General features: G+C 46.4%; 1 protein-coding gene across 2 annotated transcripts in view; it reads right to left on the bottom strand.

Annotated features, from left to right (window-relative positions):
* The window catches only part of Arhgef10 (Rho guanine nucleotide exchange factor 10), a gene marked incomplete in the record, with an annotated part of 130,988 nt that overhangs the window by 50,375 nt on the left and 61,888 nt on the right, over positions 1–18,725 (bottom strand). For both annotated transcript variants that reach the window (XM_017797486.2, XM_017797485.2), the window contains 7 exon segments: positions 4,922–5,097; positions 8,063–8,208; positions 10,095–10,265; positions 10,414–10,506; positions 12,993–13,109; positions 15,961–16,140; positions 16,604–16,681. In XM_017797486.2, the coding sequence (XP_017652975.1) occupies positions 4,922–5,097; positions 8,063–8,208; positions 10,095–10,265; positions 10,414–10,506; positions 12,993–13,109; positions 15,961–16,140; positions 16,604–16,681 (961 nt within the window).

The raw sequence follows: 18,725 nt of genomic DNA, 5'->3' as shown, positions 1-18,725 counted from the left end.
CCCCCCCCGTATACACACACCCCCCGCACACACACCCCCCGCATACACACACACACCCCACACACACACACCCCGCACACACACACACATCCCGCACACACACCCCGCACACACACACACCTCACACACACACACACCCCGCATACACACACACCCCACATACACACACACCCCGCACACACACACCCCGCATACACACACACACCCCGCACACACACACACCTAATGTACATACCTCACACATATACACACCCCTCACACATGTACACACACCTCACATACCTAATACACACAACTCACACACACACACCTAATATACATACCTCACACATACCACACACACATATACAACCCTTATACATATACACCCCTCACATACACACCTCACATACACACACTTAATATACATACCTCACACATACCACACACACATATACACCCCTTATACATATACACCCCTCACATACACACCTCACATACACACACTTAATATACATACCTCACACATATACACACACCTCACACATATATACACCCCTCAAACATATATACCCCTCACACATACACTTCACATACCTAACACACACCACACAAAAACACATTTAATATATATATAACTGACACACATACATATACCTCATATATGCTCACACCACACACACACTACACATACATCTCATACATGCACACACACCCAAGTCACTGACTTAATTCATAAAAAACCTCTACCACTTGGGGCTACAGAGATGGCTCAGCAGTTAAGAGAACTGACTGTTCTTACAGAGGACCCAGATTTGATTCCCAGAACCCACATGGTGACTAACAACCATCTATTAACTCTAGTTTCAGGTGATCTGACACCTTCTTCTGACCTCCTCAGGCATCACACCACACGGGTGCACTTATATGCAGGCAGTTACATGCAGGCAATACACTCATACACATAAAATAAAAATTAAATAAATAAATAAATAAATAAATAAATAAGAACTCTCCACCACCTCTGACAGCACAATCGGGCCTACAGAGCCCTATGTTAAGTCACTCACACAGACACACGATGTGTTCTCACAGGGGAAATCTGAAAACAGCCGACCTTCTCTAAGCAAAGGATAAACCTGGGGTTTTGGGGGGTGGGGGGGCAGCGGAAGAGCAGCAGAAGTTTTTATTTGCACAAGATGTATGAGCTATGGGGTTGTTGAGTTTAGCAGTTAAGAATGGTTCCTGCTCTTCTAAAGAACCTGAGTTTGGGTCCCAACATCTACATGAGGAGGCTTACAACCACCTGTAACACATGTGGCACACACACTCAGACACACATAAATAAAAATAAACGCTAAAAAAGAAGACATGTAAGTTCTGGGGATCTGACGCACAGCTTGATGACTCTGGTTAACATCACATTTCACACTTGAATCTGTTAAGACAGTTTTTTTTTTTTTTTTTTTTTTTTTTTTTTTTTTTTTTTAATTGAGACAGGGTCTCACCATGTAGACCAGGCTTGAATTCACAGAGATCCACCTGCCTCTGCCACCTGAGTGCTGGGATTAAAGGTTTGCACCACCTCACATCACACCCATCCCTAGGATGGTAGATCTTAGGTGTCTAACAACCAAGAAGTAGAAAAGCAAAGCACAACTATCTGCAGGTGTGATGATGGCTGTGTTAACCTGACTGTGGCTGCATTAACCTGACTGGCAGTATCTCACATGAGACACAGCAGACCATCACATGAAACATCCTAGACACACAGGACTTTGCTAATTAAAACCTAGTAACTTGGAAAATACCACTTAAGCAGTTATTACCAATTTAGTCATCACTGCCATTTATAAAACTCAACTGAAAGTTTCACCAGGCAGGATAAGGTGAGCCCTTTCCCATTCTGTGTTCTTATGAGCAAAACAGGATCCCAGTGGTTGATGCTCTTGGACCTAGGGCTGGTAGAACTTTCACAGCTGTTCTGGAGCCATGGCCAGGCCACCACAGCTGCAGGTCAGGTCACCAGCTGAGTGCACGTATGCACAGGTGGATCAGAGTGCCATCTCTATCTGCAGAGCCCCAAGTCTTCCCAGTAGCTCATTTCTGAGAACGCTGTCTTCCTTTGAGCCACCAAAGCATTTGTTTCTGTTTCTATTATGAAATGTGTCACACAGCGCAGCATCTGTGTCAGAAAGTCTGTTTACTTCTGGAATGCACTTCAGGACGGCCTGGTCTGTGCCTCCTTCATTTGGGGATTTATAGGACTCCGCGCTTGATTCACAGGCTTTTAGTAAACAGACGAGTGGAGCCATGCCACTTCACAAAAACGGAATGCTGGCTGGTAACTGCAGTGCTTTTTGTTCATCCAACAAATACTGAGTGGGCACCGTCAACATGGCACCCAGTAGAGCCAGGGGCAGTAGGTGCCCTAGTTTGCTGCATTGTTGCTGTGATAAAACTCAGGAATAAACGTAACTTAAGGAAGAAAGGACTGATTTCACTTACAGGCTACAGTCCATCATCAAGGAAGCCAGGGCAGGAGCTCAAGACAAGAACCTGGAGGCAGGAACTGAGCAACCCACTGAAGGAACACTGCTTACTGGCTGTGTCCTCTGGCTCACATTCAGCTACCTTTCTCATACAGCCTAGCCCACCTGCCCAGGGATGACACCTCCCACAGTGGGCTGGGCCCTCCGACATCAATTAACAATCAAGAAAATGCCCCACAGATGTGCCCACGGGTTAGTCTGAAGGAAGAAAGTCCTCAGCTGAGGTCCTCTTCCCAAGTGACTCTAGTCTGTGTCAAGTTGACAAACCCTAACCAGCACGGTGGGACCTAAAAAATAGCAAAGTCAAGGGGATGATTAACAGAGAGTCTTTCACATACCCATTAAGTTACTACCCCAAATCCATGATGCTCCAGCATCCACATCAGCAACGTGAACAGGTCATGCCCAAGGCATGGATTCACCGAGGGTAAGCAGTAGAGCCAAGCCCTCGATGGAGAATAACGTTCTCACTGTCTGAGATACCGTGTGGAAAGATGTCCCATGAGAGGCTGCTTCTGTGAAGGTTGTCTATGCCTCCTCACACAGCAACGACAGAACAAAGTCAACGCCTGCCTGCAGGGTGCAGTCCTGTATGTCTCCAAGAACAGGGTATGAAAGCAACACCCGACTCAGAATGAGGAAGGGCTCCTCTCTCCTATGGAGTCCTCTCCTTAGCAGGAGGACAGAACTGTTCCACATTCAGTGTCCTGCCTCAGAGCTCACCTGCAGACGGTGGGCTGGCTGGCTCCTCTTTTCTTCAGTTTCCCGTGGTTAGCTCTCTCCTGTGACCTTCATGGTGCTAGGGGAGGGTTGGTGGGGTGCTTTGGGAGTGACTCGGCTTCACGCAGTAGTTGGGGTAGAAAGGTCACAGCAACACACTGTGCTCCAAAGAAAATTCACTGCATTCTGGTTCATCCTTCCACAGTAGCTGGTCAAATCAGCCTGATTTATGCTTTCTTTTAATGTTTCTGACTCTGATTCTATATTTGCTCAGTGCAAGTCAAAATAAAACCGGTGACTAAGAAAACGTAAGTCTGTATGCCCACTCTGAATATACTTCATGATCAGTCACCCTTGTCTGAAAACTGTGGAGTCATCTTCATTATGAACACATTTTAAGACTGCCAGCAATATAAAATACTGTCACCTTTGTTCACAAAGACATAATACAATCTGCAATCAACATTTTTAAGCAGGAAGTTAAAAGGATTTTTAAAGAACTAGCTTAGGAATTAAGAGCACTAGCTGCTCCTGCAGAGAACCCGGGTTCAGTTCCCAGCACCCACATAGCAGCTAACAACCATCTGTAATTCCAGTTCCAGGGGATCAGACACCATCTTCTGGCCTCCTTGGGCACTGCACGCATGTGGTGCACTTACACACGTATGTGTGTGTGTGTGCGTTTGCAGGCAAAACACACACATAAAATAAAAATAAATATTTAGAAAGATAGTCAATCTTTCCTTGAATAAAGTTTCGATTAAATTTAGGAGTGTGGAAACTCACCCTCTCCTGCCCCCTCCCCTCCCTTCTCTGCTTCCCTCCTCACAGGGTCCCCTCTGTCTGTGCACCATCTTAAGCTCTAGGATATTCTTTGGTATTTCAGTTCTAGTTGAGAGGGTTGGATAAAGGTGCATTGCTTTAAGTGGGGGCATAACATATAGTCCAGACACTCATGAGGCTAATAACTGTGATATTATGCTCAAAGAACTAGCCTATCAGGCATATGACCAAACTGAATGACCATTAACGTTATGGGAATTAGAAAGAAAGGCAGTTCATGGCAAGTTACGCCCGACACTCACCACTCCTTGTTACTATGAACCCTCCCAAATGTGCATGTCCAACCAGAAAGCTGACTTTCAATGTCTGCTTATGTGTTTCTGGACATGTCAGGAAAAAATTAAAAGGTTAATGGCTGGTTAATAACAAGGTTCACTGAGTTCCCATTCAGCATGCATTAACTGGTCCCTGGGCAGAGGTCAACAACTGAATTAAACAGTCTTTATTCCGATTTTAAAAAAGGAGAAGTGGAGAAGGCAATGATTTCTGCTCAGATCAAAATCCCCAGGTTAAACCATGCCTGGAAACAATAATCCCAAATACCGTATGACGCCAAATCACTTTCAGAGCAACGCCCGCCCTCCCACTCCACTCCGAAGGTCGCAGGCAGCTCACCATGGGAAACGGAAGGAAAGAGGAGCCAGCCAGTGCGGAGCTAAGCCCGCCACGATCTGCAGGTGTCACTCCAAGGTACTGAGGAACTGCAGCAGACTGAATCGTCCCAACACATCTCCCACTCCAGCCCTGGGCCAGGGGGATCAGAGGGCAGGCTTGGAGTTAACGCTGCCTCACAGCTCACAGGAGAGTTGACAGCCAAGTTCACTTACGTGGCTTCACATTAGCCATCACAGCCAGGCTTTCTGGTGAGTGTGCGGCGGAGTGCCTGTTGTGCTCCCCTGAGCCAGGATTGCTGCTGTACTCGATCACGTCCACTTGTCCTAGAGGGACACTCCACTTAAGCAGATACCTCTGGCTCATCACAGCATGGCTTTCATGAGAAGTCCTGAAACAATCAGAAAGCTGTTACTTTATGAATTACTATGGGGGCAAGTTTCCATCCTCCCGTCCCTCCCATGTCCTTGAACAGCGTTCTAACTGCTGAGTCATGGCGCTCCACTTAAGCAGATACCTCTGGCTCATCACAGCATGGCTTTCATGAGAAGCCCTGAAACAATCAGAAAGCTGTTACTTTATGAATTACTACGGGGGCAAGTTTCCATCCTCCCATCCCTCCCATGTCCTTGAACAGCATTCTAACTGCTGAGTCATGGCACTCCTGACCCTCCTGCAAACTGTGGTCACCGGCCCCATCTAAGGCCTCCAGCCCCACGGGCAAGGACGGCTCTTAACATGCTCTCACCCAGAACCTGAGAAAATGTACAGCAATGTACGGAGGAAAAATACCCCAAGTGGGCAGAAGGTAATCTGACTGCTTCCTCTGGGTTCACCTTGACACCCCCCTTATCTCGATGTAGTTACTGACAACTATGTTAATATAATTAAATCATACCATCAGACTTGTTGAGTCTACAGAAATGAAATGAAAAGCATAACCTATATGTCTTCTTCTATCACAACATGGAACACAGACGCCCAGAAGCATACACTACACCTGTCACCAAAGCAACATGCCACTAGCTGATCTGTGCCGCTTAATACAGACATGTGGAGCCTAGCGTGATGATGGTGAGGCAGTGGGCCTGCACCTTGTGCAGGTGTCACTGAGATGGCACACTCTCCAGACTCACTTTGTAGTTAACGCTGCGGAGCGGCTCTGCAGCTCTGCACACACACACTGTGATGGTCACATTGCTGAGGGTGCTCACCTTGAAAGCCCCCAGAGAGCATTCATGTTGCCATCCTGATCCTTGTGATCATTGCCCTTCATTTGCTGATGAGGAGCCAGAGACCCGGGGAGCAGGGTGACCTCCTTTCGGCTGGGACTTCGTGGTGGTAATGGGAGGGCCAGCCATTTCCTCCCAGTGGGGGTGAAAATGTCATGTGATACTGGTGTGCTGCTACATGGTTCCCTGTGCCATGCTACTCACCTCCCATGGTGCAAGCACCTGCTGGACCAACACAAGCTACTAAAGGCTAGCTCCTTCCCGAAGCTCCTGAAAAGCTAGCAGTTCCAAGCAGGCTCTACCTCAGCCCACGCTATTTCAGAAAGGACCAAGGACATCAAGCTCAATGTTAAACCAACTCTCTTATGCTCTACCTATGTTAAAGGACCCCATCTTCCCGGTACCCTTAGCTTACTGCAGTGGCTCTGTGCTGGGGAACAGATGCCGATGTCAACCTGCGTTAAGCAAAGCCACTGGGACTAGATATGGACAGACCCAACTGCAAATATGTAAGAAAAATAACCAAAAATATACTTAGAGAAGCAGCTTAAAAGAGAGTTGGAATAACAGAGCTACAGAGTGACTAGGGAGACGAGAGTACTCAGCTCAGGGCCAACTACACCAGCTGTGTGAGTTCACCCACGTGCTTGATCCCACCAGCAGAGACCCACTGACCCAAAGAATTCAGCCATAACTCCAGTATGTAAGGGGGACAGCTCATGAGGCTCCACCCCTAGCGGAGGAGCTACTGGTGACTGATGGCAGCCAGTAGAGGGAAAGTCATCCTGGAGAGACTGTCCATGCTCCAGTAGATGGTCCTAGACCCAGCCCATACAGGCAGCACTCGGTGGGCTCAGTGGGTTTAAAAACAAAGCACATCAAGTTGGGAGGGAAAAGTGGAAGAGGCTAATCGAAGGGGACAGATTGAGGGGTAGATTTGATCTAAATAAATATATGAAATCTTCGGTAAAAAGAATTTTTTTAAGCTGGGCATGGTGGCACACACCTGTAATCCCAGTACTCCGGAGGGAGAGACAGATGGATTTCTGAGAGATCAAGGCCAGCCTGATCTACATAGAGAGTTCAAGGCCAGCTGGGGCTCCCAGGAGACTCTGTCTCAACCTACCCTCCACCTGACACACATAAAAAAAGAATTCTTAAAAAAATCAGCTCACAGGGCTGGAGTAGAGCTCAGTGCTAGTGCTAGACTTTGCCTTGTATGTGTGACACTCTGGGCTCCATCCCCAGTACTGCAAAAGCAGTAGTCATCGTCGTTATCATCATCATCATCATCAATCATGATTGTCATCATCATCAATCATCATCGTTATTATTATCATCATCATCAATCATGATCGTCATCTCATCATCATCATCATCAATCACCATCGTCATCATCATCAATCATGATCGTCATCACTATCATCATCATCAATCATGATCATCATCATCATCATCATCATCAATCATGATTGTCATCATCATCAATCATCAGCGTTATTATTATCATCATCATCAATCATGATCATCATTGTCATCATTATCAATCATGATCATCATCATCATCATCATCATCAATCATGATTGTCATCATCATCAATCATCAGCGTTATTATTATCATCATCATCAATCATGATCGTCATCACCATCATCATCAATCATGATCGTCATCACTATCATCATCATCAATCATGATCATCATTGTCATCATTATCAATCATGATCATCATCATCATCATCATCATCAATCATGATCGTCATCACCATCATCATCAATCATGATCGTCATCACCATCATCATCAATCATGATCGTCATCACTATCATCATCATCAATCATGATCATCATTGTCATCATTATCAATCATGATCATCATCATAATCATTACCATCATCAATCATGATCGTCATCATCATCATCATCATCAATCATGATCATCATCATCATCATCATCAATCATCATCATCATCTTGATATGAATTTCCCTTAATTAAGGGTCTAAGTTTGGCCACAGCTCAGTTCAGTTCAGTTCAGAAGACAAACTAAACACAATTTTTCCCTTTTTCTCTGATGTACAAAGCACACCACTGTGAGGCCAGAGTGTGATGTGGACTGGTTCTTACCGGGAACTGGCCGTAGCGCACATCAGCACATCGTTCAACATGAAGAGTCGGCGTTCTTTGGTCTTAACAATTTCTCCCCTGTCATTGTAAACTGTTTCAATGACATCGTCGGAGCGGATGAGGTACCGATTTCCACTGCTGAGGAGCTGAACATTCAAAAGGAGACCAATGGTCACTACAACTGTGTTCACTGCAAGCGGAAGGAATGGGGCCGCCCTCAAGATGGGAGCTTAGTGCCAAGTTTTATGGCTTCTTTTCTTTAAGGAGGATCCATGACTCCTACTCAATCCTCACATGAGCTTCTGGCTCAGAACATGACTTTACATGTCTTACAGGCATCAGTATCTGAAGTTGTTCTAAGCAAGAAAAGAGCTGACTTTCCAGTGCCTGCAACTTCTGCAGCTAAGACTTTGACTGGCAAAGGCACCTCACTCCCGTCCACCTGTCCTTCCATTCATGTCCTCTCTGCACATGCCTCTTTCCATCACTCTCATTTGTGAACCACTAACCCATTCTGCAGTCATAGCCTCCCAGCAGCCAGGAAGCCCTAGGAGGTAAAGGAGCCACTCAGCTATTGACTTTCCCAAGGCAAACCTAAGTAAATGTGTATGTTGGCATCTGAACTTCCTTCTGTGGTGTTGTTTTGCCATTACCAGGAATTGAACCTGGGATCTTGTGCATGCTGCTAGGGTGCTCTACCACTGAGCTACATCCCCCAGCAGTAGTATCTGGACTTCTTATCATCTGCCACGCTCTAATTCACTAGCTAGACAGAAAACCATCAGTTCCCTAGAAGGATGCTCTGTGCAGATCAATAAGTGTAAGTTATTTCATAACAGGAAACGCAGGGCCCTCAGTCAAGACAGCTGCTGCTACTGTCCGACTCTAACCTATGCTAACTGCTCAGTTTTCGGCCACTGTTGAATTGCCAGCCTCATAGATGGTCCTCATGTTCTGTGTACTACAACAAGGTCACAGGTGAGCACCACCAGGTCCCAGTGCTTTTTCTTCCAGTGCACTCAACAGCAAGCACAGGTTTAAATCCACAAACTGTATCAAGAGGATAAATGACTGTAGTTCAAATCCCACAGTCACCGAGAGAATCAGAGAAATGGCTTCCTAAAACATACTACCATAAAGTCATCATGGGTAACTACCAGACATCAGAATCTACTAGGAAATAGCCTGGCAGAGACGAGAATGCCATGTTAGCAACAGTGAAAGCCTGTGCTGCTTACCACAGCTCCTAGAGAACAGACTCCTCACCATGGACAGGGCCTCAACTGACAGTCAAGTCTCCTAGAGACTGACTCCTTCCTGTGGACGGGCCTTAAATGACCCCTCAGAGCTCATACACACTGATTCCCTCCCGTGGACGGAATGCCTACACAGGTCAGGTCTGTGGTATGCTGCAGGAAAACACTTCTGTAAACACAAAGTTCAAGCACAGCCTTGTCATGGAGCTGCTCGGTACTCTACAGTAGGTTTCCACCATATACACAGCTTAGCAGAGGTAAGTACAGGCAAACTGCTCTTTAAAATAGAATGTGAGGTTTTAGGCCAGGCATGGTGGTGCACGCCTTTAATCCCAGCACTCGGGAGGCAGAGGCAGGTGGATCTCTGTGAGTTCAAGGCCAGCCTGGTCTCCATAGTGAATCCAGGACAGCTGGGGCTACAGGGAGACCCTGTCTCAAAAAGACAAAAAAAAAAAAAAAAAAAAAAAAAAAAAAAATAGAATGTGAGGTTTTGAAAGTAAAGCAGGAGTTGCTCTTAACCTTTTTGGGGTCCTTGCACCCATCTGAGGAGCCACTGAAACCTATGAACCCTTTTTATATGAAGATGTGTGGGCAGTCATGGCAATGCAGGCAGCCCCTTGAGTCCCGCCCTTCACCCACAGCTCCACACCCACCCCAGTTAAAGACTGGTCCCAGGGAGTGATCCTAGGGATCAGTACTGAGCGGCTGGATCCTAACACTGGCCTATCAGTATGAAGCAGAAATACTTTGTGCAGAGCAGAGCACGGTGCCCCAACCTTGTTCAGGTATCTTTCATTTATGGACTTTGCAATCTGTTTGACTTCGCAGCGCTGGTCAGCATCTCTTTTTCTTTCATTCAGCTTCTCTGCTAAAGTCTCGAGCTCTGTCAGTGCCATCTGAAGGGGCAGCCTGTCGGGATGTCCTTTGGCCGTATTCTTCAGCATGTCCTGTGAGCAGAATGGGGGTGGTCAGCACAAGCCCAGCAGTTAACAGACCACTCTCACAGCCTCTAACAAGGGAGAAGACCCCTAGGACCCATCTACTCCTTCCTCTTGGCCTGTCATTAAAAGGACAAGCACACACTCATGGATGTACCTGCAGCAGGAGGATGAACTGTGGGAACCTCTGGATGGGCCTCATCATCAGGCTGTGGAGTGTGACTCTGTCTGAACTGGACTCCTGGCTTTGCTGTAGGGAAGAATGGCAGGCTTAGTGTGGGTGGTGGCCCAACCTGGCCATGTCCTTGCCACACAGAGGGTGAGGGTGACTGACAGGCCACTACAGACCTGTGTCTTTTCAGTTCCATCAAGAAGGAAATGTTTGAGCACCTGTAGAAAACACTTTTAACCCTAACTCTGGGGAGAACCATCTGTTGTCACTTGCCCTATGGAGGGCCCTGCCTGGCTGTCTCAGGGTCTGTTGTGTTTCCCATTGTCCCTGGGGGTCCATACTGGCCAGTCTACTCCAAAAGTTGTTTGTTCTTTCCACTGCTTTGGAGCAGGTCCCTCCCAGCACATGTCCTCCCTGGCTGGCCTCTCCTAGCCTCCTGGGAGATGTCACTACAGGACCACTGACTGCCCGAGGCCATGGGATGGCCCTGACCCTGGGGCTGCACCCGGGACATCTCTGAATAACAGCCCACATAGTGAAGGGCACTGCACAGTGCACAGCAAGGTTTAGCCAGGCCTAGACCCAAAGTTGTGGCCCCTAGAGAGAAGGGCTGTGATCGTCGCCATGTCATAGTTTATGTCAGCAGTCACTTCCTCACAAAATCCGCAGAGAAAATCAGTCTTTAACTCAGCCACGTTTGTGTTTGGCCCAAGGGAAAGAAACCCAGGGACAGCACAAGGACACAGAGAGGGACACAGAGAGAGCCACAGCTCTAGCTGGTAGAGGTTTAACCCCTGGGTTATCACAGCAGGGACCACTTGCTATGTTCAGTAGAAGGGAGGAAGGGAAAGTATCCCACCTTAAATAAAACATTGGTGTTGGCAAGAACACTTGCCCTGTGTTCCCTCACCCCAGGCGGCAGTTACAACCCAAGTAACGAGAGAACACAGAGTTCCAAGGTCTTACATGTGAATAAGACTGAGGAGGGATGCCCAGGGGCCTTGAAGTGGACTTTGATCGGGTTCTGTGTGGGGCAGCCCCTCCTAGGCCTTTACATCCAGGCCTCTAAGCCCCACACACAGGCCAGTGCCTTATCAGGGAATGGTTCTCCATCATGGACAGGTATAGGGCAGCAAGGACCTAGGGCTCTCTGTGCCTGACATCAGGAGGCACAAAGCCTAAATCCCCCAACGTGGGGTCTTCCTTCTGGGGCCTTCCCAGTCTGTTGGAGACCTCTGTTATGCAAAGTAGAAGTCCCTTCACGACTGGACAGCTCATGCAGCTCGGGATCATGGGGTGGTGGCTCTTTTCATAGCAGGGTGTCTCCCTGGCATCTTCCCTGTCTCTCCTTTTGAAGTGTCCGCCACAAATGCCCTAACATAAACATGGCCTTTGGCTCTGAAAGGTACCATGCCTTCCTGTAATTTCTCCAGGCAGACAGCAGTCTGGCAGAAACCCACTTCCATATGTAAATAGAATGCCTCACAAAGCATCTAACAGCCAAAGCTTTTACCACTACCCCCATGGTATAAGTATCCTAGTCTTCTCTTAATAGACAGAGAGCTGGGTCACAGAGCTGCTGAAATACTGAGAGCAGAGACATTTAATAAAGCTGTAACACAGACTAAGCCGAGTCTTGAGTTCTGTGCCTTACTACCGGTGACCTAGCCTCTCCTGGGGGCGCACTCCCCCGTGACCGACTTGCGGACATCCTGGCTTTCGCTGTCCTCGTACTCTTCCCGTGGGGTTCAGTGGCCAGTGGACCTCGCATCCTGAGGAAAAGTATACGGGTGGAAAAGGGACAGGATTTCGGCTGGACAATGCTCCAGTAGCAGAGAGGCTGTCAGCACCGGAGCGGCGGGCAACAACCTATCTGCTGCCGCTCCCAGAGACTCCGGTGGCCAGAGCCGTGCCGTGACTCGCCAGGTGTGGCGGGGACCCGGAGATACCCGTGCACACCACGCCTGAGGCCCATAGAGACACAGAGAAGCCCGCAGGACCAGACCTGCTTTCCTCCAGACGCACGGCGGGAGAGTGCCATTCCGGGAGTGCGCCCAGAGAGCGCACGCGCACCATACCAGTCCTTGGCTTACTACTCTGCCTAGGGATGGGGGAGCACTTTCCAACCCCTAATCTAGATGTGGGTTCCCATTATCCCCAACACCATGCTGCAGATGGTGGGCAGACCCAGGCAACTATGGGCTCTGATTGAATTTCCCTTTTATCTATCTGTATAACCATACATTTTATCTATTTATTTATTTATTCTTTTTGAGGCAGGGTCTCCCTGTAGCCCCAGCTGGCCTGGAACTCACTATGTAGACCAGGCTGGCCATAGCCATACATTTTTAAGATGGGTGAATAAAAGTCCCTTCAAAAAGCTACGTTAGGGACTAAAACTCTAAAATCCCCCGCTAGCCTACACTGATATCTGGGGCTGGCACTGAATATTTACAGTGAACAGCGTCGCACATTCAAAGCAGGGTGTGGTTTCATCGCAGTATACTTTGACATGGAACTTGTTATGAGTCAGAGTTGAAACCCAAAGGTGGAAATGTGCTTACCTTTAAAAACTCAAGGAAAGCGGGCTTTGTGGCGCACGTTTTCTTGAGCACTGCCACAGCTGTGCTGAAGTTATTTACATACTCACTGTAGGCGTCCAGCACCATGGACTTGGAAAACTAGAACACAGAGGCAGAGAAAGAAAGGGTTTGAACATGCCCTCCAGGATGCTGAGGCATGGGACAAACTATGATAACTACACGGAGCCTTTTCTTTCTGCATGGTTACATGAAACTTGGTACCCACCTGGCCGGGCCTTGCTGGGTTGACCCCAACGCACTTGCCGGAGTCCCTGCTCAAAACTACACTTTGAGTTTTGGTTGCAAATATTCCTGGCTGCAGAGAGGCAGACAGCCACTGCAAGTTCCTACCAGGCCTCCCTTGGTGGATACAGCCGCCAAGAGAGTAACGATTATTTTGTGGTGATCCCAACAGCCTCCCCTGGGATACAGCTTCCCTCAGAAACTCAGGGTAGGGCTGACGGTTTCACCAACACCCATGCTATGTGTTAGATCAAATTATGTCTTGTTCTTCCACAAAGACACAATGTGCCTGACAGGACTGTGCTCTCAGCTGAACTTTGGGGGGGGGGGTCTGTCTGTCTGTCTCTCTCTCTGTGTGCACGCTACATGTGGCATCCACGTTTGTGGGAGCATGCATGCACTTTTCATGTTTTCATGTTTGGCGTCTGGCGTCTTTGGTTACTCTCCACCTTATAGACTGAAGCAGGGTCTCTCAAGCCCAGAGCCCATCATTTCAGCCAGGGATCCACCTTTGCCTCCCAACACTGGCACTACAGGTGGGCCAGCACACCCACTCAACATCTGCATGGATACTGGGGACCCGAGCTCTCCAGTCTTTATATTTGTACAAGTCCTTCACCTATTGAGCCATCTCCTCCAAACCCAAATCCCTAATCTTTGATTTTGTTGGTTTTTGTTGTTTTTTGGGGTTTTTTTTGTCTTTTTGGGACAAGGTCTCCCTGTAGCCCCAGCTGGCCTGGAACTCACACAGGTCCTCCTGCCTCTGCCTTCCAAGTGCTGGGATTAAAAGTGTGCACCACCACGCCCAGCATTTTTGTTGTTTTTTTTTTAAAGACTGCTCCATCTTAAACCATGTTTGAAAGGTAAATAATTCTGAAGCTAACCCATAACATAGGTAGTAATGTAAAAATAAGTCATTTTGCAGCTGGAGAGACAGCTTAGTGATTAAGAGCACCAGCTGCTCTTACAGAAGACCCAGATTCAATTCCCAGCACCCACATGGCAGCTAATAACCACCCATAACTCCAGTTCCATGGGAATCCAACATCCTCTTCTGATTTCTGTGGGCACTGAACTACACAGGTGCACTTACATACATGCAGGCAATACACTCATAAATAAAAATAAATAAAATATTTAAAAGAATAGCTCATTTCTTTTTTGTTTGTCATAGGATCTGGTAAGTGTCCACCTAAGTATTTTAGAAAGCACTTTGTTTCTGAGATGGCTTCAATATCTACTTCATCAAGTATTCCTACAAACTACACGGAGGAAAGGGCTCAGCGAGCACTCATGCTCAGAAGACTGAAGCAGGCTATCTTGAGTCTGAGGCCAGCCAATATTCTGTCTCAAAAAATATAACAATGCTACAATGGCTTAGTGGGTAAAGGCACTTGCTTCCAAGCCTGATGACTTGAGTTCAAGTCCCAGGATCCATATGGTGGAACTGACTCCCACAAGTGTCCTTTGACCTCCACAGATGTGCCATGGCACATACTCAACATACTCAATAAATAAAACACAATAATAAAAATAAACAACCAGAGCCAAGTGTGGTGGTACCCATCTTTAATCCCAGCACTCAGGAGGCAGAAGCTGGCAGATCTCTGAGTTCAAGGCTAGCCTGGTCTACATAGTGAGTTCCAAGCCAGCTGGTGCTACAGTGAGACCGTCTCGAAAAGACCAAAAAAAAAAAAAAAAAAAAAAACCATATAAATAAATAAATAATAATAAACAAAGAAACAAGCATGACTGGAAAGAGGGCTCAGCAGTTAAGAGCACTGGCTGCCCTTGCAGAGGACCCGGGTTCAAATGCCAGCACCCACATCATGGCTAAAAACATTCTGTAACTCCAATTCCAGGGGAATTTGATGCCTTCCTCTGACCTCTGCGGGTATCACATGACATAGATGCAATTACATACATACAGGTAATATACTCACACACATAAAATAAAAATAGTAAAATAATAAATGATAAAAATAATTCTTGAAAGTTTCCTATGTAACTGATGCAGCATCACGTAAGGGTTTTTTCACAAACATTCATGCCTACACCAACTGGAAGCCTTCTTACCTTAAATAATCACAGAACGGATTCTCTTTGTCCAGAGCTTTCTATGCGTGCACACAGTATACAACCAGAACACAAAGATATATGACTCCCAACTGATGACAGAGAAACTCTGCCCTGTTTTCCAGGCAGCTGCTTCTGCTAACAGGAAACGTTACCTGCAGCTGTCCCAACATTAGATTCCTGTGTCACTCTGCAGGATTGAAGCCTCAGTCTACACCACAAAACATCCAGGTCAAAGAGCACAAGTTTGAGGAAAATATCCTGGCATTTTCCCACCAGTTTCCCCTGTTCCCAGGCATAGAGAACTTTGTGTACAGAACATGAGGCATTCGTCAGGTGGAGAGGGCCCGGAAGTAATATCACTAAGCCAGGAGGGCCCTCACTCAACAACAAAGACATAACTCAGTTATATGATGGTGCAACCAAAACTTGACTAAGCGTGCATACTAAAACCTCTACAAATGTGTCATTTGTCCCGAGGCACTATATGGTCCTCTTGGTCCCCTAGAAAGTGGCTCCCAATCCTTCCCCAAAGGTGCACACTGGGCCAGGGCACTGTCAATCAGCATGCATCCCATAGGCTCTGAGGTTCTGGGAAGAGCTTCAGGCAGGCTGAGGTCTGCTGAATTACCGAGGCCACAAAGACATCACCGATCGTTTCCACGGCATCCCACTCAGACACTCGGCTGGCCAGTGCAATCTGGAACATGGAGTGGCACTGCAGGATCTCTTTGACGCGATAGAACACCATCCTGAGTTTCCTCTCACTCAGAAGCCGAGGCTCCATCTCTGACAGTGGCTTCTCATATTGCTGTGACAGAAACAGCCCAGGGAGATGAAGGAGTTATTCTTTTTTAATTATTATTATTTTTATTTTATGTGTATGCCTGTATTGCCTGCACGTAGGTAAGTGCACCTGTGTTGTGCAATGCCCACGGAGGACAGAACAAGAGATTGTCGGATCCCCTGGAACTGGAGTTACAGACAGTTAGCTGCCATGTGGGTGCTGGGATTTGAACCCGGGTCTTCTGCAAGAACAGTCAGTGTTCTTAACCGCTGAGCCATCTCTCCAGCCCCGAAGGAGTTTTTCTTATTTTGAAATGAATCATGTGACTTTCTATGTCAATACACAGGCACAATATTTATACTTTTGGGAGAGTTTTTCAAATATGCATATTTTAAGTCATAAATTATATGCATACAAACATACAATAAAAAGCATGTAAAAATGGGCAAGAAAAAGTGTATAAAGTGCACAGCACAATGCTCAGTACCTCCAGGATCCTTTTAAGAGCAGCCACATAGTTCTTTTCACTTTCAACAATGGAACCCAGAACATATCTTCTTACAACCTGTTGGATATTTGAAAATAAGATGGGAGAAAATTGTTTCAGAATACACAAAGATAAATTTCACTTCCATGTTAAAATTTATTGATTTTAAAAGATTTGCTGAAAACAGAGATTTGCTGAGCGATGGCTCAGTGGAGAAGAGCACTGGCTACTCTCGCAAAGGGCCCAGTGTGCTGGCTAGATTTAGTGAACTTGACACATCTGGTTCAAAGGAGCCTCAACTGTGAACTGTCTCCACTGGGAGGTGCCATCCTTGGGCAGGTGGTTCTGTATTGTGTGAGAAAGCAGGCTGAGTACAGGCCAGGGTAGCAAGTCAGCAGACAGCATTCCTCCATGGTCTGTGCTCCAGGTTCCTGTCTCGGCTTCCCTTGATGATGAACTCTGCTGTGAGCCAAATAAACCCTTTTCTCTTCAAAATATTTTATTTATTATTTTTATTTTATGTGTACTGCCTACATGTGAGTGCACCCATGTCATCCAATGCCACGAAGGTCAGAAAAGGGCTTTGGATTCCCCTGGTACTGGAGTTAAGGACGGTTCGTAGACGCCATGTGGGTGCTGGGAATTGAACCCGGGTCCTCTGCAAGAGCAGTCAGTGCTCTTAACCGCTGAGCCATCTCTCCAGCCCCAATAAAAAATATTTTAAAAAAGAAAACAGCAAGTAAAGAAAACCTCTGAGGAGATATTCTAAATGATGTCTTAACTTGTGTAACAAGTATAAAATGTACATCTTTGTTCACACAATCTCTTAAACCTCAAATTATAAATTATAACTGCAGTGAACAAAAAGAAAATTCAATCACTTATGCAACAAAAATTATCTAAACTAATCTGATGCCTCGTAGGTGCCTAATATTAATACAGTACTTCAGTACATAACTTCAGCATAGAAGGTTTCAGTCTTGGGGCTGGGCAGATGGCTCAGTGGTTAGGAGCACCGACTGCTCATACACAGGACCCAGGTTTGATTCCCAGCACCCACGTGGCAGCTAACAACCATCTGTAACTCCAGTTCCAGGGGAATCTGACGCTTCCTTCTGACCTCTGTGGGCATTGCATGACATGGGCACAATTACACACATACAGGTATAACGCTCATACACATAAAAATAAATAAAATATTCTTTTTAAAGTTTCAGTCTTGATCAAATAAGGATACTATAAACAATGACCTAAAATCATTATTCTTAAGTTATAGAAAAACAGAAAGCTTGTGGGAGGTGGAAGAACAGATTTTATTTTCTCTTTTGCAAAGATCTCGTAACCATGCAAAGACACACCTATGTGGCATGCCAACTCTCCTGTCATGTAGCAGTGCAAAACTGTCTGCATATGAGGTGCTTGCCTTTGAAATACAGTATTTTCTGATCTGGTTTTTCGTTACTGAAGCACATTAAGCACCACTTGGGGCTGGAAGCTGCCCACAAAAGGCAATGGTGTCTGCCGCCTTCATTGCCCTGACCCCACCTCGGCCAGGACCATTTGCCAATAAATGGAAAATAAGGTGTGACATCACAGTAGTTTCCTTTAAACCAGAACGAATGAACGAACACACACACACACACACACACGACATACATACAGGCACACATCAGAATACTGGAGGCAAAAACACTTGCTAAATGACACTATCTGAAGACACTGCAGTGCCACCTAGTGGGCTGACAGACCATTTTCTACACAGAAAATTCCTGCAGTTAAGATTCCAGAGCAGCCATGATTTAGGAAACGTTAACAAGAGAACCATTATTCTCTTTACAAAAAGGATTACATACTAGATCCACAAAACCAAGGACACAATAAGCCATTCTAGGATATCTAAAGAAGCTGATGTATGTGTGGGGGCGTGTGTATGCATGCTTATGTGTAGAAATGTGTGTGTACGTGTGACACAGAAAATTCCTGCAGTTAAGATTCCAGAGCAGCCATGATTTAGGAAACATTAACAAGAGAACCATTATTCTCTTTACAAAAAGGATTACATACTAGATTCACAAAACCAAGGACACAATAAGCCATTATAGGATATCTAAAGAAGCTGATG

This window comes from Nannospalax galili, unplaced genomic scaffold, assembly GCF_000622305.1.
Source record: "Nannospalax galili isolate Female #2095 unplaced genomic scaffold, S.galili_v1.0 scaffold134, whole genome shotgun sequence".
NCBI lineage: Eukaryota > Metazoa > Chordata > Mammalia > Rodentia > Spalacidae > Nannospalax > Nannospalax galili.
This window is presented reverse-complemented; position numbering and strand designations above follow the sequence as displayed.